This window comes from Anguilla rostrata, chromosome 18, assembly GCF_018555375.3.
Source record: "Anguilla rostrata isolate EN2019 chromosome 18, ASM1855537v3, whole genome shotgun sequence".
In the NCBI taxonomy this organism is placed as follows: domain Eukaryota; kingdom Metazoa; phylum Chordata; class Actinopteri; order Anguilliformes; family Anguillidae; genus Anguilla; species Anguilla rostrata.
Window position 1 is genome coordinate 17,595,958 of NC_057950.1, and position 19,824 is coordinate 17,615,781.

Consider the following 19,824-nt stretch of genomic DNA (forward strand, 5'->3'; position numbering starts at 1 on the left):
GGGAACATTCTCCACACATCAAACATTGCTGTGTTACAAATTAAGGATATACTGCATGCAGGATCGGACTGTTTGGAATCAGTAACTGTAAAAAAAAAAAAAAAAAAAAGAGAGAAAAGCCTGAATTGATTTTGAAGCATTTCGAATGTTTAGGATAAATGTTTGGTACATTCCTGTCATCAGAAACAACGGACACCCCAAATGTGGACTTAATTTGTTGTCTCGTAGCCTCCAAACCCTTCAGGACGCAATTATCCTACCCACAGTTTTCCTCCCTTCCCTTGCTCTTCCCCTGAAAGGCTCAGAGAGATGAAGTTGCCGCATTTCCACCCAGCAGATGGGTGTCATTCTGGGAGCTCCCTTTAGGGTTTATGGAACAGATTGTGCTGTGAGCACTGCTAACGTGTCTGCAGTGATGGCCGGGTTGTCAGAACTGATGGAGTTTAATGCCCTTTGTTCTGGAATATTCTTCAAAACCTCTACTGACGGAAGTGGAACTTACCCCTCAGTGGCTGTTAGGCTTTAGAGAGCGTAGGCTTATCTATTTGTTTCCATTTTTATTGACGAAAGTAATAATCTTTTAGGTGGATGTTCTCGTCTGATGTGTTTGCGATGTGCTTTGTTGCAGATTAATCCTTTAAATCTTGTAGCTAAATGATGAAACCGCTGCTTTTGTTCATGATACTTCGCTTCTGTCACTAAACTCTCCAAGCCCCCTCCGGTTGTGTGACGTTGTTTGGCCTGCGCTGTGAGTGAAGCCTGCAAGGGGAATCATGACATGTGGAAACCCAGCAGGCGTTTGAGACCCCACCCTCGGTCCCCAGGGTGTAGATCCTGGGCCTCGGAACACCAGTGGTGAGCTCGGGGAAGCACCCCTGAACGGGGCCTGTGGATGGAGGGAAGGCCGAGGGGGGAGAGGTTTGTGTTGTGGGGAGACGTGGTCGTGAGGGCGCGTGCTGTTCTGCAGAATAACGGCTCCAGATTGATGGCAGACTTATTAAAACCCCCCCGCGGTGGGGAGCTCCTCAAGGTCACCGCCAGTAACAGCCCGGCCTCTGTTTGCGCACGGAATCCGGGGTCTGCTACCTACCCGAGTATCCAAGCAACCGTGCCTCTGTGTTCTGCCGGGTGAAGAGCCCAACGCTGGCGATTGGTATCTCGCCGTTTCAGTGCCGTGTTCAGTGCCGTGTTCAGTCACAGGCAGAACAACACAGTCAGACAGACAGGCCGACAGAACGACAGGCAGACCGGCCCACAGATCGACAGGCAGTCACACAGACAGACAGGAGGGCAGTGTTAGGCTCCTGTGTGGTGTAGTGTTAGTCTGTGACTCCCTTTAAGTCTGTTTTAGTGGTGGTATGTTAGTCTGTTACTCATTTAAAGCTGAGTTAATGGCATGGTGTGTGCTCCTCTCTGACTCCCTGTAAAGCTGTATTAGTGGTGTGTGTTGTCCTGTGACTCCTTTTAAGGCTGTATTGGGGGTAGTGTGTTAGTCTGCAATGCATTTAATGCTGTTTTAATGGTCTGGTTGTATTAGTCTGTGACTCCTTTAAAGCTTTGCTAGTGTCGTGGTTGTAGGCTATTAGTCTGAGAGGGAAAAGGAGGGAAGCTCATATCCTGTTTCTTGACATGTAGATGGAAAATGTGGCTCTGCTCAACCTTTTCTGTCATTTATAGAGAAAAATAGACCAGAAATATCTTCAGTAAAAAATGTTTTATTAGTCTCCTCTCACCTGTTCCACGAGCTTCTCCAGACAGCTGAGAATGCTGTGCATTAGGATGTGTGTGGGTGTGGGGGGAGGGTGTGACCGACTGGGTCATGTGATCCCCGCGTTTGCCCCGGGTCTTTAGGAGAGTGGCTGGCGTCGCGCGTGCGCCGGGGGGGTCTGAGCAGAGACCCTGTCTGCTGCGGTGTCCGTTTGGGGAGGAGGGCGGCGGCGGGAGCTTCCCGCTGTGCGAAATGTCACGGAAACGCCGAAATGAGAGGCACGGGTTCTGTGCCGCGGTTTCGGCTGTGGCGGCGCGCGGAATGGAGACGCGCGCCTCGGGGTCACGGTGAGGCGATCCTGGTCCCGGGCACGCGGGCGTGGCTCCAGGTTCACTTCTGGCCGTCCCGCTGGAAGGTGGGTGGGAGAGAGGGCTCAGCCCGGACGTCACCTGTAATGAAGGTGGTTCCGCGCCTGGTGGGTGGGTTGCTGTACCCGCTCACCCCCCTTAGCTGTTCTCAGTAAACCCCTCCCCTGTGATGTCAGGTCTTCTGCATGCCTCCGACCCTGCGGCCTTAGCTGTTCCCAGTAAGCCACGCCCCCCTGGCCTTTGATGTTCTCAATGAGCCTCACTCCCGTGACTGTAGCTGTTCCCAGTTCGCTGTGACCCCTGGTTACAGATGCTCCTTCTACATCCTGTTTCAGTGGCTACAAACAACCCCTCCCCCCAGTCCCCAACACCATGTCTATGACCCTCAGTGTACCCACAGTGAAGTATGCTAATGTTGGGGGGGGTGGGGGAGGGGCTACACCTCACTTGGGCCAAATGAGGAATGTAAATTTCCTTTATACTGCTACTGTGTGTTTCAGTTATTTAAATTATTTTCTATGGCTACATGAGCCTCGTAATTAGGAAAGTTTCCATGCTGGGATTATTTTTAGTGAGCAATGAAATTGTGCAATTGGTAATTTTTTTGTCATTTATGAGAAATATTATTCTACAGTTTACATTTCTAAGGGAATGATTCATTGAGGGGGAAAAAATTGCCTTGCTGTTCTTGTAAGAGATTTATTGATATATAAGAGATAATGTGTGTGTGTGCACGTGTGTGTGTGTAAATATCTGTTTGTGTGTGTGTGTGTGCGCGTGTGTTTGGTGTGGGAGTATCTGTGTGCGTATTTGTGTGTGTGTGTACGTGCGTGTGCGCGTGGTTGCGAGCGTGTGTGTGTGAAAGGGAGAGAGAGAGAGAGATGGAGAGAAGGTGTGATGGGGGTGTGTGTTGGAAACTCATTAGTATTGGCTGGCCTGCAGTGGGACTTTGAAGACAGTTTTAGAGTCTGTGAGAGAGAGAGAGCTCTCTGTGGCGCTCGCTCTGTGCTGCCAGCAGGAACAGATCAGTGGAAGGCGGAAACTCAATCAGCGCTTGCCTGATTCCCGCCGGTTTGTGAAAAGTAGGCCAGGGAGGGAAAGTGAGGCGCGCCCTTTCAGAACGGGTGTGATATTTTTAACCCGACGTCAGTGGAGCCCCGTCTCTAATTAACTGCAAATTAACTTTTGATAAGCTGAGGGACAGAGAGAGCCTGGGCTAATTTTAGACATGGAGAGTGAAGGAGAAAGCCGGTCTCTCATTAACGATGTGCTCAGTGAGCAGGCCAGGCCTGTGGACCTGATCATCTTAATGCTGAACACCTCCTCACCTCTAAGGTGAACGCCTTGGTTTAAATTGGTCAGCTGTGTTTTCTGCAGCCATTGGCTGATTCCAGTAATTTGTAGTTAATTTCAGGATGAAACCTTGAGAGGTTTGCACCTACCTAAAAATTGATGTAGGCCTACATTATCCTCATCTGAAAAAAGATAGATCACTTCTCATCTGAGAGTTCCTCTCTGTCTATGATTTGAGTCCAGCTGTGCCGCCTCTCGGCTTTTGCTTAGGGAGAGAATTCACGGGCCACTTTCCAGGAACTCTGGGAGCCCTTGCTATTTTTAATCTGAGGCTGATTCCTCCCCTGATTGGCTGTGCCACTGGAACTGGATGAAAGGTTTTCACAACCCCTGAGGATAAATTCCAGCGGAGACACAGCAGGAGAGAGAAATGTACCTGCAACCCTGCAACCCCCTTGGGACTGTGTTAGAGGGTGAGGGGGGTGGGAACGAGAATGAGAGTGAGAAAGCGAGCAAGAGATAATAATAATAATAATAATAATATTATAGCAACTTTCAAACATGTTGGTTTGTAAGGGATATTGGAAACAATAATAGCAATGAGACCTCTATAAGGAAAGCAAGATTAAGCCTGTTTGTCCTTTAAGGTCATTAAGTGGTCAGTGCTGATAAGAGGGTCCTAATCTGGTCACACGCGGTCATTTGCAGACGCCTGTAGACCGGATGGTCCCACGTGGATCATGCAGCGGTCCTTCCTGCGTCATGCAGAGTTGCTGTTTATGGAGACGTTCATGGACGTATGCAGCCCGGGTGATCTGCTTCCTAGCCGACAGGCCTGTCATGGCTCATGATGATGATGATGATGATCCAGTGGGTGTGCTAGTCCATGGAATACTGGGTATTTGGAAGGCAGGATGTTTCAAAATCTGCATTTCACTTGCTTTCTGATAAAAAAAAGCTATTATTAGCCATAATATGCAGTAATAGCCTACTCAATAAACCAATAAATGGATGTTGTTCTAAATTTTATTTACACTTGTTGCAGAAGCGGGATGAAATAACAGGATTAGCGCATTGAAACAAGATACAAATAATCTAATGTTTTGCTGTTCTGATCAAAACAAAGTTTGTTTTGTTTTAATTTGCTCATGTTGAGCAAGGTAGCTAGAGCGTGACATCTCGTTTTCTACTTTTCATTCAAATGAAGCGCTTTCTCTTTGAACCTCGCAATGCTACGGCTATGCAAATATTTTGATCAATAAACAACACAAATGAGACTGAAAGACGACTGGCTCAAAGAAAGTCATTGTTTTGTTGTGGTTCAAGTCTGGGTCATTGCTCGTTGTAATTTTGCGCAAAAATGACCTTGGAATATCAGCATTTAGAGAATGCAGTGTAGTTTTTCTGTGTAAAAAAAGTACTGTCCTCTGTTAGCTTGACCTCTGTGATCATTGCTCACATGGCCGTGGAAAGGTCTGTCAACTGTAGAAGTTTCCAGTGCTAGGTTATGTTCCTGCACAGAAACACAGCTCTGTTAACTGCAGAAGTTTCCAGTACTAGGTTATGTTCCTGCACAGAAACACAGCTCTGTTAACTGCAGAAGTTTCCAGTGCTAGGTTATGTTCCTGCACAGAAACACAGCTCTGTTAACTGCAGAAGTTTCCAGTGCTAGGTTATGTTCCTGCACAGAAACACAGCTCTGTTAACTGCAGAAGTTTCCAGTACTAGGTTATGTTCCTGCACAGAAACACAGCTCTGTTAACTGCAGAAGTTTCCAGTGCTAGGTTATGTTCCTGCACAGAAACACAGCTCTGTTAACTGCAGAAGTTTCCAGTGCTAGGTTATGTTCCTGCACAGAAACACAGCTCTGTTAACTGCAGAAGTTTCCAGTGCTAGGTTATGTTCCTGCACAGAAACACAGCTCTGTTAACTGCAGAAGTTTCCAGTACTAGGTTATGTTCCTGCACAGAAACACAGCTCTGTTAACTGCAGAAGTTTCCAGTACTAGGTTATGTTCCTGCACAGAAACACAGCTCTGTTAACTGCAGAAGTTTCCAGTGCTAGGTTATGTTCCTGCACAGAAACACAGCTCTGTTAACTGCAGAAGTTTCCAGTACTAGGTTATGTTCCTGCACAGAAACACAGCTCTGTTAACTGCAGACGTTTCCAGTACTAGGTTGTGTTCCTGCACAGAAACACAGCTCTGTTAACTGCAGAAGTTTCCAGTACTAGGTTATGTTCCTGCACAGAAACACAGCTCTGTTAACTGCAGAAGTTTCCAGTACTAGGTTATGTTCCTGCACAGAAACACAGCTCTGTTAACTGCAGAAGTTTCCAGTACTAGGTTATGTTCCTGCACAGAAACACAGCTCTGTTAACTGCAGAAGTTTCCAGTACTAGGTTATGTTCCTGCACAGAAACACAGCTCTGTTAACTGCAAGGCTTAAATTGCCTTTTGATCACAAAAAGTGCTTTATTGGCACTGATTTACACACATTAAGCCATTTTGATGTTTAATAGTGTTGCCCTGTGTTAGGATTGTCATATGGTGTTTGCCTGTGTTTGGATGTCATGTGGAGTTAGCCTGTATTTGCTTTTTGTGAATTGTCAGTCTGTACAGTATGTAGTGATGGCCTTTTGTTGAATTAGTAGATTAATAGATTGGCAAAAAGTGATGGTTGTAGAGGAGAATTTTCAGGTTTTTTTATTTTTTGTTTTTTTACAGGCAGGAAATCAAATATCTGTCATCAGTAACCTTAAGACAGGAAAGCATGTCTCGGTTCTGAGTGGAGTGTTACTGTATGTGTGTGTGTGTGTGTGTGTGGCTGTGTGCAAAGTTGCACGTATACACGAGTGTGAACGTGTGTGTGTGGGTGCGTGTGCTGTTTTTATGTTATGGACGTGCCATCTCTGACTGGATTCCTCTTCTCTTTCAGCCTGAAAACCTGCAGAAAACATGGCTTCGGGAGTTCTACCAGGTACGTCCCGGTACGGCCACACCACACTGCCTGCTGCTTCAGTGCGCGGGGGGGGGGGGGGGGTTAGAAGGGCCCACATCAGTATGGCCTAAATAGCTTTGCCCTCTGCCCTCTCCCACATTATGTCTTTGCTGAGTCTGTTTCCCTGTTTGTCCTGGGTACAGGGGGTGCACACACACACATCACACACACACATGTACACCCACTCACACGCATACTAACACACAGACACACACACAAACACATACACATTCCCACACGCACATCCACATACATACACACACACGCACACACACACACACACTTGCAGAGGCAGGACGGGCAGTGTTACCTGCCCCCAGGCAGGTGGGACTCACACACGCACTGCGCTCCCGCCGGTGCTCTGGCTTCCTGTCAGAGCAGAGCGCCACTTTGTTTTATCAGAGCAGCCGAGGAAATCGCAGGTACGGTACTTTGTTCATCACGAGAGAAACCTCTGTGAAACCGCAGCTTTTTCCACTCGCGCGACGGAGGAAGTTTCATAATCAGTGTGGTGAGCTGCTGTGACGCTGCTGTCATTGTGCGTGCCTTTATTACCTCCTGTATGGTGGCTTACTCAATAAAGTCTCAATAAAGTGCTGTGAGAAAGTGTTCACCCCCCTCCTGCTTTACTCTGTTATTGCGTACTTGCCACTCTGAATGGCTTCAGATCTTTAAACAAAATGTAACATTAGACAAAATAAAACAATTTTTAAATTATTATTTCATTTATTTGATGAAAGAAGTTATCTATCACCCATGTGAAAAAGTAATTGCCCCCTTAAACTTAAATAATTGGTTGGCATAAACTGAATTGTGCCATAATAGAGGACATCAAGAAAGTACTTTTTCACAGCACCGTAGGTTCAGCTGGAGGACAGATGGAAGGGTGAGATCACACTGCCCCTCCCATCCCCGTCAGCCCGTCTCGTCACGCTGTTTGGGGCCGCAGGATAACACAAACAGCTCAACATGGCACCAAGGCCCGCAGTGCTTCTGGATGTCAGGGATGACTTCGGCTTCTGCCCGCTCAGTTTTCGTGCATGTACTGTACATCGCCGTTTTCAAACAGATCGAATGAATCTGTCCGTTTACACGAGGAGCTCGTAACAGTTCCTCTGAGTTAACAGGAAGTTACACCTCGCCCAGATCCGTAAGCCGCCCCACACAGCCCCCTCTGTGCTTGTGGGTGATAAAGGGCTTTGCTGCAAAGATACGCAGCTTCTGTTCTCCATGGTTAAGGGACATCCGCTGATGAGTAAAGTCATTCATTTTGGTTGTAGCACGTTGTGTGTAGCTTTTGTTCACATGACCGTGTTTGTGTGCAGTACCGGCCAAAAGTATTAGGCCACCTGTAGTTAAAAAAAGAAATAAATAACTTTACGTAGAGAAGAATGCAGTTAATATGTCCACATTTTTTGAATACAGACATTTGTTTTCATTTTCTACCTACAATGCCACAAAGATGACTTTTACTTAAAAATAAGCTTAGGCATGACTTTCCTTGAAGCAGCCTTACTTTGGCTTTAATTATGATTAAATTAATTTTTGGAAGTCTATCCAATCATTTTGCAAAGTGGTAGGTGGAGGGGTGGGAGGTAGATGGTGGAGTAATTAAACTGAGTGAAATCTTACCTTCCTTTTTTTTTTGGTAGCCTAATATTTTAAGCCTGTAGTGCAAGTAAAATAGACATTATTTGCAAGAAATTTGCAAAGTTGCAAAAAGTATGTTAATATATATATAATATGAGTTAGGCTGAGATGTATGGGGTCAAGTAAACATTGTGGCAAGAAGGTTATTCCCAAGAAGTATATAAATTGCAAAGAAACTTAAGATTTTCAGGTGCAGTGTTCAGTACACACAGAGAAGGCTGCAGCTGATGGGCTTTAGTGTTAACGGGAGAAGACCAGGAAGATCATGATGCAGAAGGCAAATCAAGTGTATTTGGGATATCTAGCGAGACGGTCAAAGAAGCTGAAGCCTGTAATGTAACGTAATGTGATGCAATGCTTCATTTGTGGCTTGAGCTAGCGGACTGTAGGAGCTTGATTGATCGGTGGGGGTCGCTGGTGAGCAGTGCGACACAGTCATGCCTGTCAACTTTCTCCCTGCATATTGTACACACTGTTGGCTATGACATCACCTTCTGGGGCTGCTGGTCGCTGCTGGTGCTAGTCTGGATTCGGTACTAGACGGTGGGGCTCATCCACTCACTGGAACAGGATGAGCCCTCCAGCAGCCCATAATGCAATGCTTTGACTCCCGGTATCTTGTGACACGCTTTGGCCCTTGGTTGCACGAGGTCCCTTGTTTGTATTTTATTGATGATGTCACGTGAAGTTCCTTTTGTATTTACCGATAGCCCCACAGGCTCTGTCAAACCATCCTGACAGGGTTACCTTTTTTCTTATTTCTTTTTTTTTGGAAAAAAAAAACTGTGTGTGTGACGTCTCGGAAAATGAGAAAAGTTGTTAAACTGGCTTTTCTGTGGTTATCAGTAGAAGGATATCCTGCAAGCCTGCATACTGATTTGGTACTGGGCAACCCGCACACACGCACGCGCCTCTGCCGTCGCTATTGGCTGAGCCAGCCTCTGCTGCTCGCCCGTTCTCTCTCTCAGTCCGAGCAGGAAGTACAGTAGCTGCTTAGTAATGTATCTAAACATCTACACATCTAAAAATAAAAATAATATCATGTGATGAGTGTAAAAGCCAGAGGACCTTTGAAATGCAAGTTTTTGGAGAATGATGCTGTTGTTAGCACATTAAGGGTTCTCCTGTCAGGCTGCTGGTCAGGTGCCTGATGTTCTCTGAACACGTGAAGAGTAAACTGAAGATCTGAATTAGTGTTTTTTTTAATTTTTTTTAACTTTGTGCTCTAATGCATGTTTACGCACAAACATGCACACACTTGCATGTGTATACACACAGATATACGCACACACAAGCATACTGACATACTTGTGCGCGCACAACACCCACACAGACCCCAGAATGAAACGGCGAAAAAAATAACTACACAGATAACACAATGCACCATGCCATTTAGGAAATGAGAATACTGTTGATTGACCTGAATAAAAAAAACAATTTTTTTTCATTTGTGTTTCTCACTATAATATATCCTTGCTTTACAGCTCCCTTACATACCTGTGTGATTTTGAATCTTTTTCTTGTGCCAGGCAGTGAGGCTGGCAAGAGTGGCACAGACAGGAACTAGTTTCCCTTAAGCAAAGTGGGGCATTTGCGTGCCCCATTTGTTTACTGTTTGATGTGGTGGGGCCTGGCATTTGTGAACGATATAAAAAGCACTTTGCATGATGTGCCCAGGTAAATGTGCTTCAGGAATATTTGCATTGGAGCTCTCCCAGTCTCCCAGTCCCACTAAACCTTGCTGAAGGTTTCCTATATTTGAGACAATGTGGACTATATATATTCCCTATATCTGAGACAGACTGGAGCAATGTGGGTCGGTAGAGACTGTCTGATTGGCTTGGGCAGTGTGGGTTTGTAGTGATCCTCTGATTGGCTGGAGTAATGTGGTTTGGTAGAGACACTCTAATTGGCTTGAGTGGTGTGATTCTGTCGGGATCCTCTGATCTGGCTGGGCTGGTTTCCTCGGGTGTTAGTAGTCATTCCCTGAAGAGCCACTGTGGCACGTGTCTGTCTCGTTTCAGGAAATGGGTTCAGGCCCTGAGAAAATAATTTGTTGTGCAAATCCTGTTAGCATTTCAAAATAGACTGATTTGAGTAATTCATGTTTCATCAGAAGAGAAGCACGCATGCCGACATATGCACACGTATGATTTGACGATCTGAGAGGCAGGTAGAGATCCATCCGTTGTCCGATCTCTCCGCTTCGACAGAATCAGTTCATTTCCTCCTTCAGAATTGACAGCAGTGCGGAGCAGCGGTCAGAGCAGCAGTGTGTAACAGTGCTTATAAAAATGGTGTGGAGCAGTGGTTATAACAACAGTGTGGATTAGTGGCTATAACGACAGTGTGGAGCAGAGGTTATAACAGCAGTGTGGATTAGTAGTTATAACAGCAGTGTGGAGCAGTGGTTATAACAGCAGTGTGGAGCAGTGGTTAGTGCAGCAGTGTTTAACTTTGCTGTTATGAAAGTATGAAGAATAATCAGCTGACAGATCATCTGGACTGAAATGCATTCTGAACAAACATGCAGCAGGAGTGTGTTGGTACTATCTGGTTCTAGAGTAGCATAAACGGATGAGAAAGTAATGATTTCACCATTTTGAATTGTACAGTGCATCTGTACGCACACACACACGCGCGCACACACGCACACACGCGCGCACACACAAACTGCAGTACTGTAAGTACAGCCCGTGTTGGCTGCAGGAGAATGTGACCTGCGGGGTGAAAGCTGAAAGGTCCACTAATCTTTTTAGCGTGAAATTCAGAAATCTGGGGCTGAGCCCTGGGTCGCCCGGCTAAGTGACAAGCCAGAGGTTGATGGAAAATCCATAGTGTTATTGCCGTGCTTTACTTCCATTTGATTCTGCTTTTACCGGGAATAATATGGGGCCTAGCAGTGGAGTAGGCCTCAGTCCTCAGACTGTCCCGAGCATAACACCCCCCTGGGGGCTCACACATCCTGGGCGACAGTGATCTACGGCCTGCCCCAATCTCACCCCCCAACCCCCTCCACCCCCCTTCCACCCTACATCTGTCCACCCCCTGACCAGGCAGAGCCTGTGACTGCCCTAATTCACTTCCGTATGGATTTTCCGTTATGGGTCAGACACCCCAGGAACACGCGGAGCTCACTCTGTCTCACACCCACAAACAGCCTGGAATGTGCAGGGGGGAATGGGCCCGAGCTGGAGGATGGTCATGTGATACAGTCGGACCACCCCCCTGCCTCCCCACAGCTCCCCCTTCTGGCTGGGCAGAGAGATGGCGCATATTGTTTGGCCACTTCTTGGTTATTAGGTTTTTACATGTTGCCCCTGTAGTATGCTCTCTCTCTCTCCTTGCGCTTTCTCTTTACATCTCTGTCTGTCTCTCTCTCTCTAAATTTTTGTCTTTCCCCTCTCATCACCTGCCTCCCACCTCCCCTCTTGTCTGTCTGCTTATGGCAATCACACGTCTAACAGCGCCAGTTAAGGGCAGTGTGTTGTGCTGGCTGAAGGACGACATCACCAGCCATCGTGCTTTAAAGGGAGACAGAATTTGTCCATGAAGAATGACTCGCGCTCTTCCAGAACCTCAACACTCCACCACACCGCCAAATCTGAGCCATCAGTGCCATCAAAAATGTTTTTTAAATAGAAACCGAGAATGGCAGGTTGTGGTTTCATAGCTAATTACAGCAGTTTTTAAAAATGATCTCCGTAAAAGTGCAATATGAAATGACTCGCGGTGTATGCTTGCCAATCTATTCAATTCAATTCATCACCTTTAAGTGCCATTCATTTCATATCTGGCACAATTCAAAAACAAATATTTTCATCCATCCATTCATCTAGCCCCAAGGATAGGTGTTAAAGTGTTTTTGAACATTTAAAGTGTTCGTTTTTTATTTATTTAATTCATGTAACACCACTGTTTTAATTTTGAAATGTTGTGTAAAAATGTATTTTAAACATGCCTTACGTCTGCGTCTCTGTTTGGGTGAAAGGACTGTGTCCAGACCTCTGTGTCTGACGCCTCAGTGCGAATGACTGTCCCTGGGTCAGGGCCTGTGACGTCTCGCTGTGGCTGGCATTAGCGGCATTTCAAAGCAAGCTGATCCTAGGTCAGCGGCAGGAGTTGGCTGCTGTTTCTGGGTGGTATGACAGGGGCAGAGATAGCCTGGGTGACTGTATGTGGCACAGTAGGCAGTCTGACTGTGCCAGTGGTTTTGTCTGCCCAAAGGTAGCCCTTCAGTACCCTTTATGTGTGTTTCTTTCCTTATCCCCCTGATGACATGTCCTTGTTGCATGATGACAGCATCTCCTCTCCTCTCCTCTCCCCTCCTGTCTTTCCCTCCCCTCTCCAGACGGTGCATTCATGTAAACCACACTTTATTGCGCTGCATTGCCAAGAAGTGGGAGGAAAGAACTATGAAGAGTCCATGTCACACGTGGACAGCTTCATCAAGTAAGATCCCTCTGTGTATCTACTGTCTGTGGCTCTCTCTCTTACTCATAGTGTAAAGTCCTCTATATTCTACTGTCTCATATTGTAAAATGCTATATTCTACTCTTGTAGTGTAAACTCATCTCTGTTCTACTGTCTCTCATAGTGTAAAATCCTCTCTGTTGTACTGTCTCTCATAGTGTGAAATCATCTGTTCTGATCTCCGTTTCGCAGTGTAAAACCCTCCACTGTTTTGTGTCTGTCTGGCTCTGGTCCCTGTGTCTGTGGATCTGTGTCACAGATGATGTAAATGACAGAATAATCCGAACTCTTTCCCCTGCCGAGAGGCCGTCTGAATAATACAAACTGAATGAGCGGAGCTTGTGCAGATGTCAAGATGCTCTGATAAAAGGCAGGTGCAGATTCAAAGAGCTACGCTATGTGCTGGAATCCCCCCAGTGTCAGTGTACTAGAGTACCCAGCCTGGAAACTAGGGAAGGGCTCCCCCCTCTGGCGACTCCTTCACCTTGCTGTTTGCTTGGGGCCTTGTGCTGACAGGAGCATTCCTTGGGATCAGCACCATCCCCAGAGAACAGTGGCATCTGCATGTGGACAGATTTTTTTTTTTTTCCCCCACATGCAGTGCATGTAATACATTCTGATAAATCAAAGGCTTGTGATTAAAATATTGGTCATGGATGCAGACCTGCACACTCTCAGACTAAACAATATCTTAAACAGTTTCCATCTGTTTCAAATGTCTAGAATAAGAAACGTGGAAAAGCAAGACATACTTTTTTAAAAATCAATGATCTTTCAGTCCCCCCATATTTAGCTGTGTTGTCTTAACAGCACAGTCCTTTTGATTGTGAGAGACAGGCGATTACACTCTGCAGTTTATTGACCCCTGGATCTCAGCTAACCGCTCTTTCCCCCACTACCCCCACCCCACCTCAACAGAGAGCTGCTGTCCAGTGATGCCATGAAAGAGTACAACAGGGCCCGCGTCTACCTCGACGAGAACTACAAATCCCAGGAGCATTTCACGGTATGTAGAGTCTATGCCCCCCACAGGAAAAAGCAGGCTGCTGTTTTTTGTGAGATCTACAAGTTTTTCATGTATCTCTGGATTCAGTAGTAGTGATTCAAACTCCAGCAGAGATTGTATCCTTTCGGTCGAGCCACCTCACAAAAGCTTCTGTTACTCTAGAAACGTTACAGCCAATCCTATTCTGTGGAACATCAGTTAGGCAACAATTTGATAAGATAAAGGGTTGTTATCAAGCACTTCATTAATTTTTAACAATTTTGTCACGCACTGATGCACTGTTTACAACATCACGTTTACACGCCTGAGCACATACAGTATGTGGAGGCTGTTCTGCAGACAGAGTGAAGTGAAACTGACTGCTCTGAAATCCTTCAGCTGAGCCCCAGTGACCACCTCAGGCTTACTGTAGGTTACTGGATCAAGTGAAGATTCAGCCTCCAGAGTGCAGGTGCAGTTCACATTTACTGCCACAAGATGGCAGAATGTTCCTGAGAATGAGTCTGAGAGAAAAGTTTGTGAAAGGCTTGCACCATGTGTGATAAAGGCTGGGGTGGGTGTGAGTGCAAGAGTGAGTACACATCCACCCAGATCCTCATTAATGAGTTTAACATTGGACAGACACTCTTCTCATTCTAGAGAGAAAGGATATCTAGTGAGCTCAGATATAAAAAAAATAAAAATAAAAACCTTTCTGGGTATCCATTGTACATATCGGACATTGTACATCACTTAAACTACTATCCTGCTTATTTCAGTTTGGTGTTTTGGGACTTTGGCTATAGTTTGTCAGGAGCTTTTTTCTCTTGGTAAAGCTTTCTGCATCTTGAGAAAACATTGTAATTACAGAATATGACCCCTTGGTGGAGCCAGATACAAATGATTTTGAACTGGAATGATTTTTCCCACCCCGGATAGGCAGGCAGCGGCTATCTTTTCTTAAAGTACTAGTGCCAAGCTGAAGAAGTAGAGTGTTTCAGGAGCAAAACTTCAGCATGTCAGTTATTAACGTTTTACTGTGGCTATCATCAGTGAGCTGCGTTAAGCAATAAATTAAGAGTTCAATCGTTAAACACTGTGGAGAATTGACATTCTCTTTTTTTACTTATTCTCCACCTTGTTTTCAATAAAAGTGATACGCTGCTGCTCTCCAAGAAAAGATTTCATTAAAAAGAAAAACTCCGCCGCAAGAGTAGGCGCGAAAACGAATCGTTTAATTGAAACGAAAGTGGAATAAACAAAGTGACAGCCTCCCCAACAGAAGCACGGCGTCGTTCCGCATGGCGAAATTAGGTAAAGATAAAAGGTCATATTTGATTAGGGTGCCACTGAGCCGGAGAGGAGTGTGAGATGGGGGCGCTGATGCAGTTTAGGGAGCCTGTCTTAATCAGTATTCAGTCCTGACTGCCGGGTCCTGTCTGTCTGGGTTCAGATCTCCCGCTTTCTGAGGGAAAAGAACCGCGCGGCGATCTTCACCACGCCCGCTCGTAAATCACGTCACAGGAAAAAGTCAAGCGTGCTCTTATTATAAACATATTATAGACGTATTATATATGTATTACAGAGTAAACTAAGTGCCCCGCTCTTTTCTGATGAAGTGATTTTAGCAGGGCCCCCCCGGCCCGAATGAATTCCTGTCAGTGTTAGTCGCGCGCGCTCCTCTCTGAAGCAGAGACGCTTCTGTTCGCCTGTTTCCTTCCCCTCTCTCCAAGGAAACAAAACACTTAAAAATAAATGTCACTTAAGCCGATCTCGCTCCTTCTCCTCCATCACGGACCCGTCACTCCCACAAAGAGCTCGCCGTCTCCGCCTCCCTCCCTGGCTCTCCCCCAGAAACCAGATGACATCACTCATATTTATTTTGGGTTTTTTTTCTGGGTTTTTTTTTTCGGCCTTCGATTTTTTGGTCGGGGGTAATTGTTTGTTGTCTGCTCCGGCTGTCAATTTTCAGATAATGCAAGAGAGGCGCAGCGAGAACGCCGGGCTGACCAATGGCATTAGGCCGCTTTGTTTTGGAACGCAGAGGTGATTGAGACGCGGGTCTTCTGGGATATAACGTAGCGTAGAATGTACTTTACTGTTCCCGGCAATGCATAGGGCACCTAACAGCAGTATGAGGAATGGTGCTTCCTCAGGTATGCTAGTGACCTGACAGTATGAAAGCTAGCTGGGGTCACTTGGAGGGTGAAAGATAAATGTCATTTAGTGATACTTGAGTTAGATTTATTTATTTTTTGCCGATCCTTACTGTCAGGCATGGTCATCGCCTTTGTTACTCCTGCAGCAAATTTTCCAACAAAGTATAATCTTCATGGAATATCTCCAGAGATATCTCCCATAGAGTATAAGAATATAGAAGCTGTAGAATATGTGGAAGCTCAGGAAAATTAAAGAGAAGGGCAACTAAACTGGTTGACTCAAAGCTCTCTTAAAAAAAAACTCAAAGACTCTTAAAGAGATTTTCCACCCAAAATATACCCTAGAAGTTTCATGATTTTCTACTTACGTTGATGTTATTGATACATCCAGAAACGTGTCCCAAGTTATAACTTGAGCCATGTAATCATACCAGGTAAATACAGTTGAAATAAAAACTGCACATTTACATCATTACAAACTTCAGATCATCTCTTTTGATCACCTAATGACATTGGAAGTTGTACTTGTTTGATGTGACTGCCAATTTAGCTTATTTTGAAGCTTGTAATGTGAGTAAAATAATCCACAGTGCCTTGAAAATGTATTTTCCCCCTTCCCCTTACCTCGCAGAACAGTTTCGGTGCATACAAGTCCATCTCGGTAGGGGAGTGAGTAAGGCGGAGTTTCACTTCCTCCTGGAGTGCCTCTGGGAAGGTTTGGGAACCCTGTTTGTTTAAAAAATAGGTAAATATTATTGGTAAATATGTTTAAAAATTAATTATATACCTACCGCATCATTATTATTGAAAATTAAATGGTGGCAAAATGGGAATAAGGTGATTTTTGAGACTGAGTGTAGTTTAGTGACCACTGATTGCCACCTGTTTTGGCAAAAGCATTCAACATAATTTTCACAGAAAATCCTCTTGGACGCAAAAAAATAATTAAATTTAGATTTTTTTAGGGTGGAATATCATGTTAAAGTGCAACCGGAGACTTTGGGGGGGTGGGGGGTTGTTTGGAGTTCTTATATTTTTAAAAGGAATTAATACCATGGACTATAACAGTTATTTCAAATTGTGATTTGCCAACAGAATGAATGAGTTGTAGGTGGACATGAGTTAAAGATAAATTTTGCCATGTTGCGGCCATAACATTTTACGCACAGACATCGATGTAAAACATGATGACTTTATGCTCGTAAATTCTGCTGCCTTTTCCAGTCCAAAACTAAATGGGCAAGCTTGCTATTTAACCGCGCCTACTGTGACTATCTGTGGGAGAGGAAACAGAGAGTACGAACTGATGTAAAGATAATGTGTGCTGATGATGTCACTGAATGAATCAAATATGGGCGCAAATATCACTTTCACTCTCGGTTTCCACTACCGGAGCAAAATAATTTATGAAAGAAATGCAGGAAACTGATTATACCAGGTGTGGTGTTTGTTCTTTTCTTAAGGATAAATCAATGTTTAGATTTATATTTCAACCGCTGTTACTTTACCAAATTTAGCTTGAAAATTTCATCATGGATGAGTTAATGATTAAAAATGGAAGCATTATATCTGACATATTTCAGAATGTTACACGTGTCTTATGTGTGAATTTAAATGGAATAATATGCAAGAACAGAATACGCCTAAAAGGATGATGATATCAAATTAATTACAATTAATGCGGCACAACTGCGCAAAATTAAAGGAGAAAATGGAAGAGATATGACTGATGATTTACAAGTGAGAAGTAATAAAATATAGATTTAGAAATTAGAATTACAGTTATATCAAACAAAAGCAAATAAATTCATAAGCAATTAATAAAGTAAACATTGGTGGTTATTAGGAGGAAGTTCAGCTCTCTCCTGTTGTGTGCCTGTGGTTCTGCAGTGAGCCGCCCTATTGGACTGCCTCCCTCCCCCCGCCCACTCCCCTGCTCCCAGCCCCCTCCCGAGGCTATCGATCGCTGGGTCCCCGGCTCTGTGGGAATGATGTGTAATCTAAGCGGCCACACTGTGAAGTATGGAAAAGCCATCTGTTACCCCACCCAGGAGAGAGATATCAATAGAAAGAGACATAACATTAACGACTCTTCCAACTTCAGCAGCGGGAAGGAGCTAAATGAGAAAGAAATTAGAGATGTATTCCTCTTTGGTTGCGGTAGTCGTCTGTTTTATTGCGGTGTTAAGGTATACAGCAGGTAAAATGTCAATTAGAAAGGCCCGCCCTCATCACTCAACTCCCAATCCACTCGTTCCAGCTCATTAATATTTATAATCTGACAGCCGAGGCCTGGCCGGTAATTTGTAATGAAGTTCTGTAATGCCAGAATGTGTGTGTGTTTATACGCTCAATTGTGTATGTGTGTATACGCGTGTGCAGCTGCTGCTTGTTTGTGTACCACCAGTTTATGTTATGTTTGTGTGTATTTGTGCCTTGTGTGTGTGTGTGTGTGTGTGATGCTCGTACTGTAGGAGATGTCTCTATTCACACAAACACGTGCATGTGTGGACACAGGAACACACAAATCCACACACATTCTCTCTCACACACGGACACACACGTGCAGACGCACACTCATGCCTACACACATACATGTGCACACTCGCAGTTTAATACACTACCCCTCACAGCCCCCCATAGAGTTACCCTGTGTAAAGCGTCCACTACCCCTCACAGCCCCCCATAGAGTTACCCTGTGTAAAGCGTCCACTACCCCTCACAGCCTCACTCATAGAGTTACCCTGTGTAGAGCTCCACTACCCCTCACAGCCTCACTCATAGAGTTACCCTGTGTAGAGCGTCCACTACCCCTCACAGCCCCACTCATAGAGTTACCCTGTGTAGAGCGTCCACTACCCCTCACAGCCCCACTCATAGAGTTACCCTGTGTGGAGCGTCCACTACCCCTCACAGCCCACCATAGAGTTACCCTGTGTAGAGCTCCACTACCCCTCACAGCCCCCCATAGAGTTACCCTGTGTAGAGCTCCACTACCCCTCACAGCCCCCCATAGAGTTACCCTGTGTAGAGCTCCACTACCCCTCACAGCCTCACTCATAGAGTTACCCTGTGTAGAGCGTCCAGTACCCCTCACAGCCCCACTCATAGAGTTACCCTGTGTAGAGCGTCCACTACCCCTCACAGCCCCACTCATAGAGTTACCCTGTGTGAGCGTCCACTACCCCTCACAGCCCCACTCATAGAGAGTTACCCTGTGTAGAGCGTCCAGTACCCCTCACAGCCCCACTCATAGAGTTACCCCGTGTAGAGCGTCCACTACCCCTCACAGCCCCACTCATAGAGTTACCCTGTGTGGAGCGTCCACTACCCCTCACAGCCCCACTCATAGAGTTACCCCGTGTAGAGCGTCCACTACCCCTCACAGCCCCACTCATAGAGTTACCCTGTGTAGAGCGTCCACTACCCCTCACAGCCCCACTCATAGAGAGTTACCCTGTGTAGAGCGTCCACTACCCCTCACAGCCCCACTCATAGAGTTACCCTGTGTAGAGCGTCCACTACCCCTCACAGCCCCACTCATAGAGTTACCCTGTGTAGAGCGTCCACTACCCCTCACAGCCCCACTCATAGAGTTACCCTGTGTAGAGCGTCCACTACCCCTCACAGCCCCACTCATAGAGAGTTACCCTGTGTAGAGCGTCCACTACCCCTCACAGCCCCACTCATAGAGTTACCCTGTGTGGAGCGTCCACTACCCCTCACAGCCCCCCATAGAGTTACCCTGCGTAGAGCGTCCAGTACCCCTCACAGCCCCACTCATAGAGTTACCCTGTGTGGAGCGTCCACTACCCCTCACAGCCCCCCATAGAGTTACCCTGTGTAGAGCATCCACTACCCCTCACAGCCCCACTCATAGAGTTACCCTGTGTAGAGCTCCACTACCCCTCACAGCCCCACTCATAGAGTTACCCTGTGTGGAGCGTCCACTACCCCTCACAGCCCCACTCATAGAGAGTTACCCTGTGTAGAGCGTCCACTACCCCTCACAGCCTCACTCATAGAGTTACCCTGTGTAGAGCTCCACTACCCCTCACAGCCCCACTCATAGAGTTACCCTGTTTAGAGCGTCCACTACCCCTCACAGCCTCACTCATAGAGTTACCCTGTGTAGAGCTCCACTACCCCTCACAGCCCCACTCATAGAGTTACCCTGTGTAGAGCTCCA

The 19,824-nt window shown here is 45.9% G+C and overlaps 1 protein-coding gene across 1 annotated transcript in view; it reads left to right on the forward strand.

Moving 5' to 3' along the window:
- LOC135244418 (inositol polyphosphate-5-phosphatase A) overlaps window positions 1-19,824 on the forward strand; it is a 137,020-nt gene that overhangs the window by 27,537 nt on the left and 89,659 nt on the right. Inside the window, exons 2-4 of the mRNA XM_064316670.1 lie at window positions 6,306-6,347; window positions 12,370-12,470; window positions 13,410-13,497. Coding sequence (XP_064172740.1) covers window positions 6,306-6,347; window positions 12,370-12,470; window positions 13,410-13,497 — 231 coding nt within the window. The remainder of the gene's footprint in view (window positions 1-6,305; window positions 6,348-12,369; window positions 12,471-13,409; window positions 13,498-19,824) is intronic.